At 36.5% G+C, this 22,936-nt stretch overlaps 1 protein-coding gene across 1 annotated transcript; it reads left to right on the top strand.

The window, feature by feature from the left end:
* The first annotated feature begins 11,389 nt into the window (after positions 1 to 11,389).
* On the top strand, positions 11,390 to 22,676 carry LOC135473753 (homeobox protein CDX-4). Its single transcript, XM_064753634.1, has 2 exons — positions 11,390 to 12,143; positions 20,977 to 22,676. The coding sequence occupies exons 1-2, from the start codon at positions 11,537 to 11,539 to the stop codon at positions 21,390 to 21,392; spliced, it is 1,023 nt and encodes a 340-aa protein (XP_064609704.1). The 5' UTR covers positions 11,390 to 11,536; the 3' UTR covers positions 21,393 to 22,676.
* Positions 22,677 to 22,936: the final 260 nt, after the last annotated feature.

The raw sequence follows: 22,936 nt of genomic DNA, 5'->3' as shown, positions 1-22,936 counted from the left end.
TGGTATAAAATCAATTTTTTTTTCACTGAGAGCCGTTGACCGTTGACACTCACCAAACCTATACACGAAGAACAAAGGCGCAATCTAGAATCGTATACGAGCTGTCAACCAAAAATGGGCGTTTCAGGTCAAAAATTGAAAGGCCAATTCCCAAAACTACGTTTAACACAAATCACCAAAGACATAAGAAAGTATATAACGTACGAACTTATGTCGAAACCACCCAAAGAGAAGCACTCAGCATACAGTTTTCAGTGATGTTGGAAAGACGCAAGGATTGTTCTAGGCTAACGAATGAAATCAGTATTCAAATCGTGCAGCATGCAAGTATATAGGCCAAAGGTTTCGATAATAAAATATCTCCGTGGCACTTTTATCCGACGATCTAATTCAACACGATGAATATACACAGCCTACAGTTAGCCCCGGTTGAAGTGAAATTAGACACATTCGTGAAGCATGAGATCTGTCTCAGATGGAATCGGAACTCGCTCTACGTGTGCAAGTCCGAGCGATTGATAATTAAGCACGTCCATCACTTGGACACTACCTGCTCGATGTGCAATCATGCATTCCGTGATATGTCATTCTATATCATGCAACTAACCATGCGTGATACATGCACACAGAGACTCCTCGACGTCATAAGTTGTTAAGTAAGACATTAAACCCTAAGCATTCATTCAATCATTCATTCACATAGACACTTAAAAAATAATTGTTAAATTTAACAGAAATCTGTTGTCTGAGTGATGCAATATTTAATTCATTTTATATCTAAGATATTTAATTCATTTTATATCTAAGATATTGTGCTGAACATGACACAGTATTGCGTTATAATAACAGACTACATTCTAGCATCATTCAGATAACGGACTTTCTGTTAAAATTAACGGATTAATTTTTTTTTAGTGCAATGTCTTCCTTAAACGCAAGAGGAGGTCATGTCATCATGCGCTGACCTCTGACAATTAAGTGATGAGCTTTTTCACATATACACATGCATGCACAATAAGATTCATGCACAACAAGAACACCATTTTTAAATTATTTATTGCCTTGATCGATGTCCATACATCAAAGTATATACTTTGTCATTTAGCAATCCTTTCATGCTATCATGTTTATTAGAGTCGGCGAAACAAAGACGGAGTGACCTGCTCGGAGAGGCTCGACGCCCGTGCATGCATGTGACAATACACGAAATGCACTCATTGACAATAGGTCGGGCACATCTGTATAGCCGTCCCTTACACATAAATCTACACACACGCCTATGTATGCTGAACAAAGGGGCGTCTCTCTAGGTGCGTGTAAACAATGGTTGATAGTTTAGCTGCTTTCACTTCACAATCAATTTCGGTGTGATAAGAGAGCTAAAAGAAGTTTCGATGAATCGGAACATCGGCAAAATCGCACGTCTGTGATTTAGGAGACGATCTCACTTGGCAAATGAGTTTTCAGTGTATCTTCGAGTGTATAGTCTGGAACAAAGGTTATTTACGGTAACCAACTGTGCTTGTGAAAGTCAAATTCAAACTAACTGTTCTCTGATTTTCAATCTCTGCCTTTAAAGGTTTTCAGTTCATAAGATCGTTCAGATGCTTTCTTTAAAAAAAACCTCATCTTTTAATAAAACAAATTAAACACTTCTACATAGATAGGTGTATGGTGAAAATAATGGCGGCCTTTTAAAATCATATTTTGCCATCATATATATGAAGATGAGCTCTTAAATGCTGTCGTTTTAATTTCTTGCTCGATATTTAAGGTGTTAGACCAATACCACATTGGGGTACCGGCAGATTCTCCTCTCAGAAAAAGACTCGCTACTCTGACATAGTACTTGTACATCAAAAGTCTTTTGTTGCGCGACGTAAAACATATTGCCTGCTGCGGTTTCGTCTGTGACGTATATGGTCTACCCACTGTGACGCTGCGCTAATGACGGTGCAGTGGAATGTCCAGCGTCATTGAAATGACGTAATACGTCCCACTTCGGACTTCTGCATGTATCCCATTGCAGCGTAAACAACCAGCACTGCAGGGATCAGATAAGGATCTCGTGTGTTCCTAACATTTTTTCATTTTTATTTTTTTCTTTGGTCTGTGTTAAATGCTTTTTTTTTTGACGTATCCCCCCCCTTCCAATACATGTCCAGGAAGCTTAAAAACTTCCTACTTGCATGGGACGTGATCGATACTTTTGATAAGGTAATAGTGTTATGTCTGTAGTTATATTTACTGCATGTTAGCAGGGTGGAATTTTGTTACCTTTACTTATTGCAGTTTACTCGGATAGTTATTTATTTATTTCTTTATTTTTTACTTGATTTGTGTTGCTTGAGCCGTACTTGAGAATATTTCACTTACACGACGGTGTCCAGCATTATGATGAGAGGAAACCAGACAGAGCCCGGGGAAACCCACCACCAGTTTACTGGGATAATCTAGATGGCAGAACATACAATATTATACAAGTTACAAGGCGGTTAGGCGATAACATATACAAACAGACCTATATCTCTATATGCTAACGATATACAGGGTGTCCCAGAAGTCGAGCACCATCCAGGTTGAGGTTGAATGCTTGAGCTACAGAGAGGTGTGTTGCCCCATCTCTTCCAAACATAAAAACCAATTCAACTCTTTCTTGTACTGTTAGTTTATTTGCCATAATGAACTCTGAAAAAGAGAAAAAAAAAATTTAAAATCAGTATTAAATCTGAAACAGAGAAAAAAAATGAAAATCAGGATGCTTTCTTGTACTGTTAGTTTATTTGCCATAATGAACTCTGAAAAAGAGAGAAAAAAAATTTAAAATCAGTATTAAATCTGAAACAGAGAAAAAAAATGAAAATCAGGATGGTGCACGACTTCTGGGACACCCTGTATACCCTTACCATTCGCATAATAGAAGAATAACAATATTGAAATGCCTGTTTTCACATTCTTTCCCGTTTCTTACCCTTATGAGATTGCAAGTCCAGTTCTTACAGCATTTTTCAGCTCCTGTCTCACGTAAAAACGTTTGCCATGCTCCTGGTGAGATGTGGCAACATGAACTGGGCGGTCCCATAAGAGAAGTTTTATTCCGTATCGCATGATTGCGGGCTGAAATAATTAAACATTTCTTCTGTGTAGATAGTGTACAAATGCTACACGACATTAAACAAACTGTCATGCCTCTTACAGATATTATTAAAGGTATTTATATTATTATATTAGATATTATTTACCTGCGACATTCCAGTCTGGGACACTCCACTCTCTTACACCAATCGTGCATAACATTTGACCACCACCATTCACATGTAAGTGCAAAAAATCTTGAGTATAGCGTCAAACAACAATCAAACAAATAAATAAATATTACAGGCGTTAGGAAACTTATATACTGAAAATTGTGAACAGGTAAATCAAGTCAATCAGTAGAAATCATTACCCGTTACACATTAGAATTATTGCGGTTTTCAGGGTATATATGGAAACAATCTATATTTATGGTTTACCAATAAAAGTCTAGGTTTCATATAGATTTTTTTCATTCATGGACTAAGAAGCTCCAAGAAAGGGTCATTTTGTTGCGTTTCATAAAATTTCTTTTTATGATGTCACCTTTAAAGAATCTTCAGTTGTTTTCTAGATATGGCCTTGATATTCACGAATTTTCAGGCATGCAGTGATCTAATTTCTGGACATCTAGCTGCTGTACTGTTCACAAAGCAGAGCAACCGTTTCTTAAAAAAAAAAACAATGTCATGTTCCTGAGTTACATAATTAGCATGTTCTAATTGGTAAAACACTATGGTTTAATAACAACTCAGAATAGACAATACATGCCTTTATATACATGTAGAAGAGATGCATACAATTAGAAGGTATAGTAGGTTTGGTCCAGAGCTGAATGTGGGTGTAAAATTGGGCATGGAGGTAGGGTTTTAGCGTGCGTGGGTGAGGGTATGAGGGTGGGGGTGATTAAAGATAAACCTGACTGCTTAATGAGATCATCTCCACAGGGATGGGAGACAGCAGTGATACTCTGGCGCCCAAAGTTTTAATCTTATTATATTCGTGAACCACTTGATCAATGATGGCTGAAGGTTTATCTATATACAGTCAGCGAACCTCTTCGCTCCCTATAGTGATGTATTGTCATTATACATCATCATTTTGTCTGTGTAGAGACGATCGAACTGGGTGTGATATTAACACCTGTAGCGATAATGACCTAACAATTAACAGAATAGCGTCACTATGACTAAGAATCACTTGATATACCTATAAAATTATATACTTGACGACATGTACTTAATAGCACATCGGTGAGATAGTGTCACTTCTTGAACTACAGAGCACTGCGTTGTAAAGACTGACATCCAAAGTGTGAATTTTCGACCATGCCATTAACGATAAACTTTCCAATTTACGCTGTCGCATTTTACATTGAAAAAAGAAATTGCATTTGTACATTGAAAACGAAATAACATAAAGCACTTAATTGCTGATGCCATAACATGTCTTTCGACAGTTTACACCGGTCATAATTTTTCTCTTTTTTTTTTTTAAATTATAGGTACTTCATGGTGGCATTATATATATAACACGAACGCAGAGTTTGTGTGGCAATAAGAACGTATGCATGTAGATACTATAGGAAAACTGTTTACTCAGTGTGTATATATATATATGTATATATATATATATGTTATTGACTGTGCACACGTCAAGGAGCACCTTGTCTTTCTAACCTTATATGTTTGTATTGCGTAAATATGTCAGCCATTACTGCCGCTAGAAAAAATATATAACGTGTATACCGTAGATGTTTACATATTTTCTAATCAGGTTAGCCACAAGACCGAGGCTGTATACGCATCTCGCTGCATGCCAGACATTACGACGATGTCGTTTCCATGCAAACACTCGCCAACATCGATTGCAATGACTTTAGCGGACAATTAATCCCCAAGACCTAGGTTTGAGAGCTTTTAGTCATTGTTGCAATTCATGCATGCACATTAATGTTAACTAGAACGCGATTTTAACTTAACCAAACCAACTATATAGCGACCACAGTAATGTATTTGTTCTGGGTTGGGTCTTTTTTAAACCTTAGGTCCACAGTCATATAAGACAGAATAAGAGTCCCTATATGACAGGATCCCTTATCCTCTATTTCAATGCTGGACAAAACCCCACATCTACTTATTTATTTGATTGGTGATTTACGCCGTACTTCAGGATATTTCACCTAGACGATCAAACTTGAGGGTTTTTCCTACAAATGTCTTTTGTAATAAAATGTAAACCCAAAAAAAAATAAATACATATATCTAAATAGCATATATAACTGTGGACCCTTGGCCATGTTTGACATAAAGGCTAAGAGGTCAAGCCCAATGGCTCATATGTCCTAAATTTTAAGAATCTCTTCCTTGAGGGCTAATGTTCTTACATTGGACTCGTCTTTCCCCGCATTGTTACGCAACAGAGTTCTTCTGAACGTACAGATTCTACTACTTGACTGGGTAAAAGAGGGATTTTTTGGGCATGCCCATCAAGGGCATTTTACTGCATTATGCACGTTTTTTAATGCTTTTCCTCCACTCATGGGTGTATTGTTATTATCGACATAGCTAATAGCGGCATGAGATTTTTTCTCTTATGGATTATTATATTTTTGTTACTTAGAAGTAACAATTAATAGTATCAACAAAAAAGAAAATATAATATGTAAAAATTCAAAGACAGCTTAGTTTTTTTCGCTGTATATTTCCAGATTTCCTTATATAACAAGCCAATTATATGTTTCCGATTTAGACGACACCGTATAAGATATCCACAATGTGCCATATAAAAAACATTTACTTATGCTTATATAAGGAGCACCAAAGCGTGCAGCACTGATGTGTGAGAAATCTAAATGCCTGCATGCAACATACATGAATATAAGTTATTCGGGATATATAGACCTACTAATGTACCCTCCACCACCCAACGGTTCAAACCACAAAAAGTACAGATAAGATAGCCAAAACATGAAAATTCCTTTAAGTTTCGTACAAGACATACAGTGTTTCCAAATGATATCAACTTATTCAAATGTTATCTTCAAATTATGATCCCCACAGTCATTTTCCTTTTTTTTTTCAAAATTTACATATTGTGTGAAAATTATATTTTCTACATATGTTTTCATAAGCGCATCGTCTTTTAAATTGTGATTATTCTAAGCCTCAAACGACCAATAGCTGGATTTGGTGGGTATGAAGTGTAGAGTGGGGTGGGGAGGAAAGGAAAGGGCGGGGTTTGGTAACATTATGTTCATGGTGCGCGGAGTTGTGCGCCATTTTATTGCGCGCAGGTGTGTACATTACGCATTGAAAAATTCGTCAGTAACTTGCCAAATAAAGATCGCACCCTGACTGACTGCTAGAGCCTAGATGCTTAAGTAAAAAAGTCCCTAGGCCTTAGGTTAGACAACATTTAAACAAATAAGTTAAATAAAATTAAATCAACTGTGAGTTAGTATTGGTTATTTTTTTCCAGTATATGCAATAATATTTCTGTATATACAGCGATATGTTACATTATTAGAGGGGGTAAGCATATAAATAAATAATTTAAACCCAAAGCGTGGATTTAATTCAGAATACAAGAAATCGTGACCATAACTCTAGTGACAATCCTGACAACAAACATACATATATGACAAAAGACCCTATAGATGTGTTTTGTTTGTGAAACAAATGTTTCACAGATCAAGGCTTTTATTCAGCTCATTGTTTTCCTGTTTACAAAAGTGCAATGATAACATTGTCGAAGTTTATGCAAAATATGATTAAAATGATATAGCGGAGCTAAGCGATGTGTTCTCGTTCAAAATGGTGAAAATGGTAAGAGAGCATCAAAGACCAACATGATTTAAAGTACAGTTTGCAGTATTAACGAACTCGCTTACGCAAGGAAGGTAAAGGCACATTTGGACTAACACAGTTGGATGAAATGTCTGAAGTTTTGCCAGTAGATGCCAGCAATGATTAGGGACTACATAAGATGTCAGTGGCTAATACAATCATAGTTGCAATTGCATGATGTCACAGATGTGATTGAGGGCCAAAATAACATGGTAAACAATGTTTAAAACAATCGTGCTAGATGAACTCGATAGCATTAGTGATGGCATATTGATGATGTTTCTAGGTTCAAAGCCGTGCACGATTGGTTTACATATACAACTAATGTGATCAGTGATGACACATTGGTGTTTTTTCTAGGTCCAAAGCCGTGCACGATTGGTTTACATATACAACTAATGTGATCAGTGATGACACACTGGTGTTTTTTCTAGGTCCAAAGCCGTGCACGATTGGTTTACATATACAACTAATGTGATCAGTGATGACACACCAGAGGTTTTTCTAGGTCCAAAGCCGTGCACGATTGGTTTACATATACAACTAATGTGATCAGTGATGACACACTGGTGTTTTTTCTAGGTCCAAAGCCGCGCACGATTGGTTTACATATACAACTAATGTGATCAGTGATGACACACCGGAGGTTTTTCTAGGTCCAAAGCCGTGCACGATTGGTTTACATATACAACTAATGTGATCAGTGATGACACACTGGTGTTTTTTCTAGGTCCAAAGCCGTGAACGATAGGTTTACATATACACCCCATGGGATGGGTACTGATAGATTGGCGTTGCTTCTTCTCATTCACTAAACCGTAAATTGATGATCTGCTGGATTTAAGCAATCCATATACAGCAATTGCCGTCAAAGATATTTATCCACCTTCGCTGGATTTAAAGGAAACCATAGACTCTCCAGAAGGTACATATTATCTGGACCTATATTTGTGGAAAGACCAAAACGGTTTCCTTTCTCGCAGGCTTCACAATAAGAGGAATAGTTTCAATTCTGACATTTTAAGTTATCCTTACTCTGACAACAATATACCGATGGGTCCTGCTTATGGCGTGTACGTATCTCGCCTTATGGCATTTATTAGATCCTGTGTGTTGTTAGTGCAAAAAGTTATTACTGCAAAAATTGGTGTGTCAAGGTTATTCCATCCAACGCCTTCACCCCAAGTTTTACAATGAGTATAATTCTCTTTTAAGTAAATATGGACAGATCGCGCAGAATCTCTGGCGCCCTGCTTCATGATTGTTTCTAATTACACTTAACCCTGAACCAGCGACTGTACATTCATCGTGTTGAATTAGATCGTCACGTTGGATGTATGAAGAGTTGGAATCAAAGCGCAAATGAGAGATATATTTTGTTATCAAGAACTGTTAATCTAGCATGGTACACGATTTGAATACTGATCTCGCTCAGTCACCTAGACCATACCTTGTGTCTTGCCAGCCTCATTGAAATCTGCATTTTCAATGCTTCTCTTTGCATGATACCGACCTATTCTTGTACTTTATATACTTTCTAGTTCTTTGTAAATTTGTATTATACGTCGTTTTTGGAAAATGAGCTTATTGGTCGCCGCCTGGTATACGAATGTGTGTTTCGACGCATAGATTCTAGGTCCAAAACCGTGCATGACTGGTTTACATATACAGCTAAAGAGACGGTTTAATAAGCAAACTGTGGGTGGTTTTTGAATAAACTTTGTCCCATAATATCATAACATCCCAAGATGCCGAAATGCCATTTAGCTTAATCCTGAATAGAGATAACGCCAAGTGCCATTCCAGTAACTTCCTGCCTTAATAAGAGCGTATTTCAAACCGAAGTCAGTAGAGAACCCGAAACTAATAAGCATGAAAGAAGACATTTATTCAAAATACTTTCCTTTCTACACCTCTTAATCCCTGTTTGGAGACTTTATATATAATGATGAATAGTAATGTTTAACTATCGCGCCATATTCATCGGACTATAATTCATTCATGGTTCATTTTCAACCTTGAATGGCCTAAGATGTATCTGAAAGCTACACCCCTTTTCTTTATACAAAAATCGTCCATTTATCTTTGTTGAATAGCCATCTTCAAAGCATCGCGGAGACTGTAAAAAAGTCCAAGAAAGTCTAAGCTCAGAATACACACCAGACATGCACATCTGATGTAAATGTTAGTTATTATCTTCATGTGAATGTCTCTTATAAGTGTTGCTTCGAGATGCGTTTTGGTTTTAAATTTATGTGATGCATTTCTATTGACAACTTTCCTAAGTTTTGCTTTGGAACAAAATATAAGGTTAAAAAAGCATAACAGGAAGAAAATGCGTCCAATAGGAAATGAGTAGCTTCGTGCCACAGAAAGTTTCATTATTCAATATTTGCGGCAATGTTTCTCTACACGATAAGAGTGCATATCTACATGTGCAGATATGGACCCCCCCCCCCCCCCCCCCACCTTACGCATTATACTTTTGTCTCAGACTCTGCCCGTTGGTGTGGGCATTGGGTGCATAAATAGGAGAAGTGGGAGGAGGGCTGAAGAGGGTTCACTAAGTGTGGATGTACGCTGGGGGTTCCCCGTCAGCCTTACCAGCTAAGCCTTACCTGGATGAGGAATCACAGGAAATCTTATCACCTTTATTTAGCATATTAAAGACGGTAGTCTTTGTAGTCGCCCATGTGTTTATTTGCTCGTCTCTTCAGCCAGGTATCTGTATCTCTCTATGCTAGCGCAGTGTGTACACGAGATGTATGGTCTCTATCACCCAGGGAGGGGTGGGGTGCTTGGGTGCTGGGGGGGGGGGATTAGAAGAGAATTTGTATATACAGTCACCATACGTGGAAATGTCCGTCATAATGCTGGACGCCATCGTGCAAATGAAATATTCTGGAGTACACCATCATTTTAAATAAATAAATAAATAAATAAATAAATAAATAAATAAATAAATAAATAAATAAATAAATAAATAAATAAATAAATAAATAAATAAATAAATAAATAAATAAATAAATAAATACAGTCAACTCACAGATATACTTTCTCTAAAATGTTAGTATATGTTGGTAAATCATCATATCCTTAATCACACCTGACATCAAGAGGTGAGAGAATAATAAAGTCCTGTCAACGCGAGACAAAAATTGATATTAATCGATATTAAACTATATGCCAATTTGAATTCTGCTTCCTTCTGGCTTTAGCTCGTTGGCCAAGTGTCAAACCATTGCTATCAACCCATATACTGGAAGGCTATAATCAAACTGATCAAATAGACAATCATTGTGCAGGTTGGGAACGTCTGATTTACCAACGGTGTACTAACATTTTTGGGAGAGTATATCTGTGAGTTGACTGTCTTTATTTATTTATTTATTTATTTTTTTTTGGAGGTAAGGTATAGGGGCCTATACCTTACCCAGTACTTCACCGCTGTTGTCAATTTTATAAAAATTAAAAGTATGTACGAACATAATTGAAACTCGTAACGGTGTAAGTCGCACATACAGTATCTGAACAGAATTCATTGTACTAATGGTTTGTTGTCGAAGTAATTTAGTATCTTTTCGTATTATGGCCATTATTGCCATTAATGCTGGCCGCCGTCGTATAACTGAAATATTTCTTGAGTACAGCGTAAAACACCAATGAAATAAATAAATAAATAATGCGCAATCAAAACAACCAGTTCCTCGAAAAGATTCGTGCTAATCACGAGTTGGCGCATAGGGAAGTATAGATACCCTAAAAGAATGCTGATAAGGAAAGAAAAATTATTTCGAACACCATTGTGGACCAATGACTAAGTGTTAACAGATGATAGTCGACGCCCACCGCAGGTGATTGACAGGCGCATTTGTGACCTGGATAGATAATGTATATTGGGGATTGAACAAGGAAAAAACTGATCTTTTTTTTTACTGCATTTCACCTACTACTGCTGACGTGTTGTTTAAGTATTTTTAATTGAAATTTTCACATAAATAAAAGTCACAGAAAATACGATTTTTTAGATAATGGATCTGGATCCAACTGGTATACTGATTCTACGTGTGTTTTTCATTCATGAATCGTCGGAGCTATCTGCGGACGTGCGAAGGTGGCACATGTTTATTAGAATAACAAAACCACTCATTCATCTGTAACCAATCAAAAAATTATACGTCGATTACGTCACGCTCGTGGATGCTAATTATTAGTCCTTATATGGTAAGTAAACAAATCTCGTTGGACGCTGTCATAATCCGGACGTGGACAAGAGGGTCTAATTCTTATCTAGATATCGTTATATCAAAAGTGCCGCCTCGGCTGATAAGACTACCAGTTGACCACAGCGACTGGGCAATCCAGGTGTATAAAGACATTGCCCACCGATCACTGGTCAGTTTAATTGAATTGTGACCACTGTGTATATTTAGAGTTGACTTGTTAATCGGCTTGTTGTACTGAGATGTACTGAGGACTGATCTTCGGGAACGATTCTGTTCTGTTGTTAACGCTTGACCCTTCTGAGACCTGCTCGAACCGGGACAAGCTAACCCCGCCGGTGACGTGGGGGACCCTCTTCAGCTAAGCAGTTTCAGCTATAAGTGACAAGTATGGTGCTCTGTTCCGAAGACAATGCTACGTTCTCAGTCAGATACAACCGCATGAACAATATGAATTCTTACGCCTACTCCCCGCAACCCCAAGAGCAGTACGTTACTTCTCAGATGGGCAACGGCGATGCTTACAGCCAGTTCCAAGTGTCTTATTCGGACCCCAGCATCCAACAACTGGCCCACTCGGCATCTTGGGCGGGAGTCTACGCCGCGCGGTCCGGCCATGGTGCAGTGCACCAGGATCCTGTACCCCACGGGCAGGGGTCTATTCTGGACGACTGGTCGAGCCCGACCCCTCAGCAGTACTGTACCTCATCCAACTCCGACTCATCTCCTTCCCCTAATGGCTACTCGTACCCTATGCCCTACCGCACGGCAATATCCCCAGGGACAAGCGGGCTGGACTACAATATCCCGTCCCCCGAGCAAACCACAACCCCGACGGGACATGGTACGGGGGTATCGGTCATTGCTAGCCATCAAAGCCACCTATGTACCCTCGGGGAGAGATCGTCCTGCCAAGGAAGTCCCACAGGGTCCCGTCCACTACGGCCTCCGTACGACTGGATGAAGCGTCAGACCTACCAGACTGTTCCATCCGCAGGTAGGTCTAATGGAGAAATTCTCTTAAATACTCGAAAACTGTTTATTCTTGATTATAAATACCCTCATCGATAAAATACTGCCCTTAGATATATAACCGACTTTTTTTTAAGTATCATCCCTTATTGTCATTTATTGGCCTAATTTGTCTTTGGACTGGTTATAAAACTTCCACACACCAAACCTTTTACGGCCTTTCAACACCTTAACAGCACGGCCGTAATTTTAACCTCAGTGCATTTTATTTCTTTTGTCCACTTTTACTTCTCTTATAGGTGCTCTTGACTTTTTCTGATTGCCACCGAATTCTATGCTGAATTAAGGATTTCCTCGTTCCAGTTTGGGAACCACATGAAGCATAACTCAATTTCGTTCAGTGATATAACTGAACTGATAATGAAATAATTCTTTGTCATGCAGCACTTTCATAGTCACTAAACACAATAACATTTTATTAACCACAAAATGCGAAAAAAGCTTCCCAAAGGGAGGAAAGAGGCTTTTTTGCCAAATAACATCTTCTTGTGTTGAATCATTATTGTGAAACTCAGTGAACCAGTGCGCGGAGTACTGTAACAATCTATTATTAAATAATATTGCACCAAAATGCATCTGTACTTATATTCATCTGATCAAAAGTATATTGCGTGCATGGTACAGTATTCCTGAACAAATCTAATTGATCAGTCCACATAAAAAAGAAAGTACAAAAACGCGCAAATGCCTTTTTTTGTATATCGAGGTTGTGTTATAAACTGTGAGATAAAAAAGAAGATAACTACCGAATACAGCTTAAGGAATAATTTTGGTTGAAGCGGCACATTGTATAGGACAAGCTCAAAATTGTTTTTTGCTTTTTTGTATATCGAGGTTATGTTATAAACTGTGAGATAAAAAAAACGAGATAACTACCGAATGCAGTTTGAGGAATAATTTTGGTTAAAGCGGCACATTGTATAGGACAAGCTCAAAATTGTTTGAAGCACCCATCAACGCTACATCATTTACTGTGATCGGAATTCAGTTTGTTTCATGTCCAGCGAACAACTTTTTAAGTGGTTTTATTTGATCTTGCAGCGGTATGGCTGCAATTTTGCGGAAGTGGCGTGAAGTCGTAAACATTCATTCCTCGAGATTCACAGTGGTTAATATATATGCATATTTTAAATGTAGAAATACAAAACTCTTTTGTATATAGTACAAAAAACTATATAAACTATACACAGTTCAGGAATGACCTTTGGGTACATGGTTAATGACAGAGAAATTAATGTTGTGTCTAATGCCGTTATAGAAAACATTGTTACCTTTGGAAATTTTTGGTAATAAAGTTCTTGTATAACAAACAGTGTGCTGAGTCCGTTCGACGACCAAAGATGTCCGCTGCTAAATATTTCAATGTCCATCTAGTAATTTGAATTTGGATGGGAAATCTGGTGGTTTGATAGATTCAAATCGACTTAATAAAACCATCGAATTGTTTTGACTGAGGCCTGTGTTGCGATGAACATAATGAAATCATTTTGATAACTTCGTTGTCAAGACTGATCGGTTTATAATCCCTGTCACTAACGTTAGCTTTTCTTTTATTCCTACACCATGACTGAACTCTCTTTGCATGTATAAAATTATTATTTTGATTTTGTTTTTCCGTTGTTCGCAATCTACGAACAAATTGTTTCAGTAAGCTAACACAAAATTCATTGTGATAATTTTAAAACCCTGACTGAACTGCCTCTCTCTCTACATATATGAAATTATTTTGTCAATTGTTTTCCTCTTTTGTTCTCAATCTATATCACAAGATGTTTTAATAGGGTACTCGAAAATGCAAAATGTGTCTGGCAAGTATTTAATTAAGCTGTTATATCTTAATGTATTGACAGAAGCTTACAAGCGTGGCTTATTGCACGTGTTTTCCCTCGCTCTGGTTTTCTCCCACCATAATGCTGGCCGTCGTTTTAACGAAATATTCTTTAGTACGACGTAAAACACAAACCAAATAAATAGGACCTAAATCCTGTGTTTTCCTTGTTGTTATATGCAGTGGAGATGACATCTAGTGTTAACTAGTTAATGAAGTCATTAAAGCCACATAAAAGAAAAAAGTGTTGCATATAGAAAATTGCCGCAAGCATCTTGCTTTTAATGTTTTCACGATTCAAAAGGGCGTGATGTAAAATCAGATTAGGAGGTTATCACTTCTGCAGAGCACTCGATGGCACAAACTTGCAGGTATTCACTGAAATCCAAAATCCGAAATAAAGATCTTACTTAATATCAAAGACAAGAATAAAGGTAAGCAAAGTAAAAGGCTTTGTATTACGCATGTGTCGGCTTAAAGAACCGACATATTCTATTTTGTCCTGCGCCTCCATAGGGTTTGTCTGGGGAACAGTCACCAAACAAAAACCTATAGAATAATGCTGAAAAGCGTTAGTTCATGGCGTTCCTCATTTGTAAAGAAAAATAGATACATATATATGTACGTACTTAATTAATTGAGCCATTTCGTATATGGACTGTTCAATTGCATGGGTTTAATGCATTCCTTTATATAGCCCGATATATAGTGATGTACTCACAGCGAATTTACATGTAGAGTACTATAATCAGAGTTGAAGTTCTAAGGCTAAACATGCGGAATTTGTATACCGTGGGGGGGGGGGGGGGGTCGATGGGACGGATCAAATGGTGTCGAACTGAAAAACGTACGTGATCAGGAAGTAATGAACTGGATGCTTCTCACGTTTGTAACTCTGATCTAATAATTTGTCTTTAATTTCTCCACCCAAAAACTTTTAGTGAATAGGGTTTTTGAGAAGCAGCGATAAGCTCTTCATGAATAATATATATGAATACATTTTTAAAACTTTGTTAAAATTTGAAAAACAATATCTAATTTAAATTCAGTCTAATAATAAGAACTTACAGCCCGAGAAATCTTCAGCGGACAAACTATTTTTTGTTCTTATGGATATATACCTTTTTACCTTTGGATGGAGTTAAGGAGAGGAAACCTGGCGTCGACGGTTTTATCTGACAGAAAAATAGAGTATAATTCATGCTTTTGTTAAAAGTGTTTTCCTGACAAAATTAGATTTTTTTCGTTTATAATAGGCCCGTCTTGAATCTTGAACCTAAAATCAAATAAATTTAGCAACAATATTTTATGCCGTACAACTATCTGTAAAAATATCCAGCAAATAGTTTGTTGAAGGTTTATTTTGTAGCCTGTATTTTCAAAAATACTGATATTTACGGTGCTGTCACACTGAAATCAGACGCCGTGAAAATTACTGAAACAAGACATACCAGTACTTTGTCTGTCTAAGCAAGGAGATACGGTGACTATATAGATCGTGTGGCCAGATCTCCCACTTATGCATCAACCCGATTCTTAATTTTTCATTAGAATATATGAATCACAAATAAATAAATATTTAAGTGTGTGTTCTTCAAAGTCATTTTTTTTACAGCTCTAAAGTCAATTTTAAAGTAAAATATTTAAGAGTATAAAGCTAAATTAATGGACTCGATTTCCTTTGATTTATATGGATAACAAAGATAACTACGAAATCGTCGTCCAGAGGCTGGTTTCATGAAGCTTACTTAGTGTTAAGTCACCCTTAGTTAAGTGCACTTCATATCTCTACAACATACGTTGTCATAGTAGTTAAGGCCTGACTTAGCTAAGTGAGCTTCATGAAACCGGCCCCAGACACTTAACAGTATCACAATAGCTATAAAGTAGACCACATATACAAAGTATAAATTTCGTTACAGAGCTGTACATCCGTGCAGGATTTACCTTTCAGCATCATGAACAAATAATGTTTCGTGACTTAGGTGTGGTGCTTTTTCCCGTTCATCTGCACTATATGTAATCGTAAAGCTTGTGGCTTTCCTTGATGGCATTATAAACACCGGTACTGGAATCGTAACGCATTCCATAGAATCTGTAGGCTACATACCGTGGTATCTTTAGTGCGTTATTTGAAAACGACTTCAAACTAAAATGACTCTGTTGAATTTCTTATCATCAAATTCATCTAATAAAACATCTTTACACAAGCATATACACATAATTTTGACAAAATTTATGCGCAGATTTATATTTAGATTTTACAGTTTGTGATTTATGTGCGTTTCATGTCTAAGGTAAATACAGTGACTTAAGTAAACTACAGTACTACGTATTATACATATAGGTATACATTCATGGCTTTCTTTGTAATATTAACTCAGGTGCCCGGATGCAGAAGGTGCGCGTCTCACGCGAAAGCGACCTCTGTCGTGTAATATGGTACTCGTATTTGATGTTGTCGACCGGTCCTAGAGATCACAGGCTCTTTGAAGCCGTCCTAACGGGTGGAAATGTTTATTAAAGATATCCCTTGTTGAAACAAAGCCGCCTGTGGGATCGACAAGAATTTCCATAACCGCCCGTGTCCGTAACAGTATATTAGCCTTACAGTGTTTGATAATGTGGGATTTGTTAGAGACCTCTTGATTTAAATTTCCGAATAAGTTATCGTCGTTTAATTTGGTTAAGCTGAACAAGAACTGGTTCACTGAGAGCTGATCACTTTTTTTAGCTATCGTTAAGGCATGTCTGTTTCTCATGTGATGGCTGAATTAACGCGAGTAGAGGAACGGACACACGTGTCTTATAGCAGTATTGCAAACCGATCAGGCGACTAAAGGCAGTTTCACGCTTCACGCTGAGTAAGGTAAGAAATACCAGGCATGTTTTCAGAACAACACAGAAGCGGTGTTTCAAATTTTCAGTTAAGCAAATTTACAATATTTTCCAGGGAACTGCAAGCGGTTGATAGTGGAAAAATAAGATATTTAAATATAATAATGAAATCCCACTTCCTGTCTGGAAGGCTATTAGTCCGGCTTGTCAGATGTAGGACGACAATGGTCTCGTCTCGAAAAAATATTCCAAAACATGTCGATTTCGTTTTATTTGTTTGTTTATTTATTTGATTAGTGTGAGAGCAGTGAGCTTTTTTAAATGGAGGGTAATTACTTGTGCCTCCCCATGCAAAGACGTTATGCTTTTGTCTTTCTGATGTTAAGCAACTTTACGGAAAATGTCACAGCCGGCCATGCATCTACCCATTAAAGCATAGGTGTGTGCATGATATCGATCAAAATCGGTAAACGATTCTTCGCTATTGCGAGCTAGGACACAAATGTAGAATGTTGCCCTGTTGTCTGCAATGAAGGACCTATTTAACTTAGTTGAGCTGGCAAATGTTTGGGTTCCCGGAGTTCCTTCTAGTTTTGGCTTAAAATAGCGACATATCCCCTCAGGATGTGATGGCTATACAGGCATGTAGTTAAAAATTCTTCATGTAGATATTCAGTTACAGTAGGCTTTGTAAACTATCTCTTCAAATTTGGACGATTTGAAAAACTCTTCAACTGAACATATCATGTGTCCAGCCCACAACAGAATTCAATGATTTAAATGCATTCTATTTAGTAAAAAACCAAAAACAAAAAAAGAAATAAATAAAAAAAAAAACACGCACATACATAAAGATAGTTTAGGAAAAGCGTTCACTAGTCTTTCCATGGACACGGCTTTTGCTTTAAATACAACTCAACTAGCTAACATCACGAATCATGAATAGTTTCTCTGTGACTATATGAAATCGCGGAACGTTACATAAATCACATTGACATTATACCAGTGTAATCATATTTACAAATAAATGACATCGGTACGTAAAATTTCATAACGTAAATGCTACACTTGGATTTGTTAAATTTTCTAATAAAGACGACACTGAAAATGTGTCAACGGTGCACAGTTTTGAGCCTTGTGGTATTTCATACTTGCGGAAAATACTGAACGTAACTTTTCAGTTATAGTAAGGGTACAATATATTTTATCCCAGATTACACGTGTTTAGAGGATTCTGAATTTGAGAACTTTGAAAATTTTAATACGAATGTTGTTCTTCAGTATCTTAAAACTACTGATAAAATAACCAAAAATCTAATAAATACAGATCAAATTGCAATGTGCATGAAACTATTGCTTTGTTTTTGAAAACTGTGTAAAAATTTTTGTATTTAAGGATATGAAAGTGTAATTTGTCTAATTGTTAACACCTGGACAATTTTCACTCAGTTCAATGTACACTGTAAAACTGCAAAGTATATATTGAAATATTAAATTCAACACAATGCAAACTGTTTTAATTGGAGGTCTGAAACATAAATAAATAAACAAATAAACTCAATTTAAATCAAAAATTGAATTTTTGAATGAAAACTAAATACAAGGAGGGATTTAAAAAACACGAACACCAAAAAACACAATAAAATACAAACGTGCTTTATTATCCAATAAATAAAGACTGGCAATTAACATACAACACACAATGTTCCCTTTCTCTTTTCAGAAAAGCCGATTTGGAATATAAATATAAAACAAAATGATGTTGTGTACTTGAGCACTTGAGAAAATTTCATATTGACAAAGAAATGAGCGATTGTCAGTGCGTCTCTCACTGGCTATCTATAACGTCAAAAATGACATCGTACAGTTATCTGTATTTGCGAACAACAATCGCTGTCATTGCAAAATATGGAACCTAACGATAGAACAAACTGAATTCACATGAACGTTTTTGTCTTGTTTTACAAAGTTGCTCTCGAATATTCATTCAGTCAAATGTATAAGACATAATAAATATCATCTACAGCCTGGCTTCCTCTCCGACTGTACGTTGGAACGTCTGTCAGCAACCTGCGGATGGTCGTTGGTTTCCACCGGGCTCTGCCCGGTTTCCTCCCACCATAATGCTGGCCGCCGTTGTATAAGTGAAATATTTTTGAGTACGGCGTAAAAAACCAGTCAAATAAATAAATAAATAAATAATTAAATAAATAAATAAATAAATAAATAAATAAATAAATAAATAAATAAATAAATAAGTCATCTACAGCAATTTGCTATGTTGTGTTTTGTCCCATTGCATCCCATGCTATTAAATCACGGTTTGTTAGAGCATGATCGGCAACTGTCAAAAAGCTTTTGTCCTGAAAAGCTTTTGACAATCTTATAAAACTACTTTATGTTGTGTAATTTTATTTTTTTCAATTGATAAATTCATGAGAACCATACACCTACAACGATTTCTTTAAATCGTAAGTCTGTGTATTTGTTTAAGGATAATGTGAAGTGTATATACCAGTCTGCCACTAAAACCACTGTCTTTAGTGTATATAACGCTTTTGAACAGATCATATCTTGTTCAAGTGCATAAAATAGTGAAAATCTATGTTTAATTGGTTATTTGCTTTTGCACGTATGGACAGATATGCAGGTGGAAATTCTGATGATATAGATCAGTTGATTTTTCCTCCTTCCCGATTTTAATCTCCGAAGATAAACAAATTACAATAGTTTTTACCATGGACAATCATATACCTTCAGGTTTTCAACATGTGCTGTGAAAATCTATCTGTACTCGTGCAGTAAATCATTGCTCAGCGTTTACATTTCATGGCAGAAATTTTTGCAAATTTAATGTACTTAATGGCTGTTCCTCTTCTCTTCGATTCTGAAAACTGAAGTTTTTTGAGTTAATAGTGTAGCCTTAGTCAAGAAATGTTTCTAGCTGTATAGGCCACACAAGACAATTTCTATTCTTCAAAGTCAACAAAGATACATTCCAAAAAATTAATCTGTTAATTTTAACTGAAAATCTGTTGTCCCGAGTGATGCTAGGATGTATTCTGCTATTGCAGCAGATTATTCTGTTCAATATAACACGCATATTCTATAATTCAACATAAAGATTCTATAGACCAACAGCTAGGATGTTACGTTGAATATAACAGAATATAGTGCTATAATAACAGAATACATTCTAGCATCTCGTAGACAACAGACTAATTTTTAACAGATTATTTTTTTTAGCGTACCCGTTAAACGGGATCCTCTTTCCCTGGATATTCTCCTGGATATATTTAAAACTGTAAAATATAATGAGAAGCGTTATGGAGTTTAAATCTATACAATTTAAGCCAGATGTGATAGTCTTTAGCGTTTTGATCTACTGATTATCATTATGTTCATGCGTGAAGTGAAGAACCTAGTTGATTCAATACTGGATCTCAGTACGACCATGTGCACGCAGAAGTATTTGTTTGCGTGGCGTAAACCAGCAATGGGATTTGTATAAAAACACTTCATATAGGAATAACGTAAGATGATGGTAATTAAGACCCAATTTTTTTCATTTATTTCATAGAACGAAATTCTCCTTATGATCTCGTCAAATATAGCTAATTAAATTCCTCGGAATGTATTTATTTATTTATTTTAGATTTTCCTTGGATTGTGTGCGAACGCATTAATAGAACATTTTTTAACAATTGATAACATATTGAATGGAGTGGAACAAACAGTATATGTAATACACTTTTGTTTGGCTCTAAAGATCTAAATTAAGAAGATAATAAACTTATTTTTCAATGTGTACATAAATTTATCAATGATACAGAAAGGTTTTATGACAATGGTATTGGTAATAACGATGTTAAAATTGTAAATAATAATTAATTTATTTCAACTTATATTCCGTGATGTGAAATATGTATTCAATAATTATGTGTATGTACTTCCTTAGCTATTATCTTGGTAATTGATGCTTTGAGGAGATCTCCGTAGTAGCCATTAGGCTGTGAGAAATCCTCGTTAAATAAATAAAGAATTAAATAAATTAAAATACTTGCACATATGAATATACGTGTTTTTTCGGATTTATTTCAGTGTTAATGTATAATTTATTTTTTCTCCACAGGTAAAACGAGAACGAAGGATAAATACCGGGTTGTGTACACGGATCACCAGAGGCTTGAGCTGGAGAAAGAGTTCCATTACAGTCGCTATATCACAATCCGGAGAAAGGCAGAGCTAGCGCAGAGTCTCAGCTTGTCCGAGAGACAGGTGAAAATCTGGTTCCAGAACAGAAGAGCAAAGGAAAGGAAGCAAAAGAAGAAGGAAGACGCTTCCGGTGGAGTTAAAGTTATATCGGAAGTTCCAGTGCAAGGACAATCTCTCACACATGCGCAATCTGTACAAATGCATTCCCAACCGCACCCAGAACTGAGCCAATCGCAGACGCCACATTTGACGCACACGCGCGTTCAAACGCAAGACATGATGAGACAGGAAGAGGTGCCTAACAGTTCATCCATGGAGGGCCTGCAGCCATGACAATGACAACAACAACAATGTTGATGCTGTCAAACATGGCTCTAGCGAAATGGTGCTTTTGAAAACACTGACGTGTATTTGGGGGATTTGCTGCAATCACGTTCATTAAGAACTCAAAACACACCTACAAGAATCTTTTGAAATGGAGGTTATGACCAAATCATAAATTCATTCCTTACATATAGACAATGTGCATAAAAGAAAATGACACTGCGTAGAAAATACATGGACGTCATAAAACATGGATATTAGACTATTCTGTGGTGATTTATAATTCCCTGAATTAACCAGGCGCTTGCGTACCTATTTAAATAGATAGATCACTCTAAAGACGTTCTCAGAATTATCAGTATAAATGTTTTTGCTTTCCGGTTTATCCTGTATTTCACGAAACATTCATGACCACTTTTGTTAACTTACCTTAATCTTGTAGCTCACCGTTACATTGAAGAAGCTCACCTACTCATTGTGTAGGACTATAGAGTGATTTTGCTTTCATACAGTATATATAACAAGTTATGAACTGTTTGATCAGATAAAACTAACTGGTCTCACATGCCATATTTCATCGGTCTTTGGTGTTTCCGCTAAAATATAATGGATACGAGAGCATTTTTACTCATATACGTCTTCGTCGTTTGACTGGGAACCGAGTCGCTGGATTGCTTGTTCGGAATCTTAATCTAGGTTATTTCTGTTTTTATGCATAAACATCTTCTTTTGTTAAAGAAGCCGATAATGTTTCATTTAGCCACCATTATAATATCATGTGATCACACACGAACATTGCCTGATTGTACCTGTTGTTAATGTTGCAATGCATGTCACTCTTCTCTAACTACATACATGTAGCGATCCTCCGCAGTGCCGGAATTGCGCCACGGAAAAGAACGATCCCGTCGACGGCGATGTACAGACGCATCTAATACACCAGGGGTCTGCCCAGAATATAAGATATAACTGGAGTTTACTACAACTTGCTTGATATTTTATCCTTTTGAAATTGTTTCTTATTTTTGTTGCTATATATCACGTTATTTTGAGTTTTACCTTTGTGTTTTTTTTATTTTGTATGGATGCGGGATTTATCGTAATGGTGTATGCGCGTATCTGTTATAATAGTTTTCAACGTACATATTTGTAAACCTGAGTTATTTTGACGAGAATGGGATTATACATGAATACAACTTATGTGGTGACTTTTGTGTTCTTTTTCTGTGAAATACCAATTCCATATATACATTCACACAAAGCCTTGCGGGACTGAGTATGTGAACAGAAAAGGTATCCCTTGATCATTGTTTGATTGGATAAAGATTGGTAAATCGCTCAAGGAAAAGTTAAGGTGCAGATCTCTCTCTGTGTTGTATTAATTATTAAGATTTAATCATGATTGAACCCCCAGGGAAATTTAGGAAATTTTAACACGAATAATTACGGTTAAAAATTGCTATCAAGTTTTTATTGTTATGGGTTAAAGTTAAAGGAAAGATACATACAAACCATAGAAATAACTAAATATAATAAAAGGCTTACATCAGTGA

Source organism: Liolophura sinensis, chromosome 8 (genome assembly GCF_032854445.1).
Source record: "Liolophura sinensis isolate JHLJ2023 chromosome 8, CUHK_Ljap_v2, whole genome shotgun sequence".
NCBI classification, from domain to species: domain Eukaryota; kingdom Metazoa; phylum Mollusca; class Polyplacophora; order Chitonida; family Chitonidae; genus Liolophura; species Liolophura sinensis.
Note: the sequence above shows the minus strand (reverse complement) of the source record. Positions and strands in the feature narration are given on the sequence as shown.

Coding starts and splice junctions, on each gene's coding strand:
- LOC135473753 (XM_064753634.1), top strand. CDS start 11,537: ATGGTGCTCTGTTCCGAAGACAATGCTACGTTCTCAGTCAGATACAAC. Junction 12,144..20,976: donor CCAGACTGTTCCATCCGCAG/GTAGGTCTAATG, acceptor TTTTCTCCACAG/GTAAAACGAGAACGAAGGAT.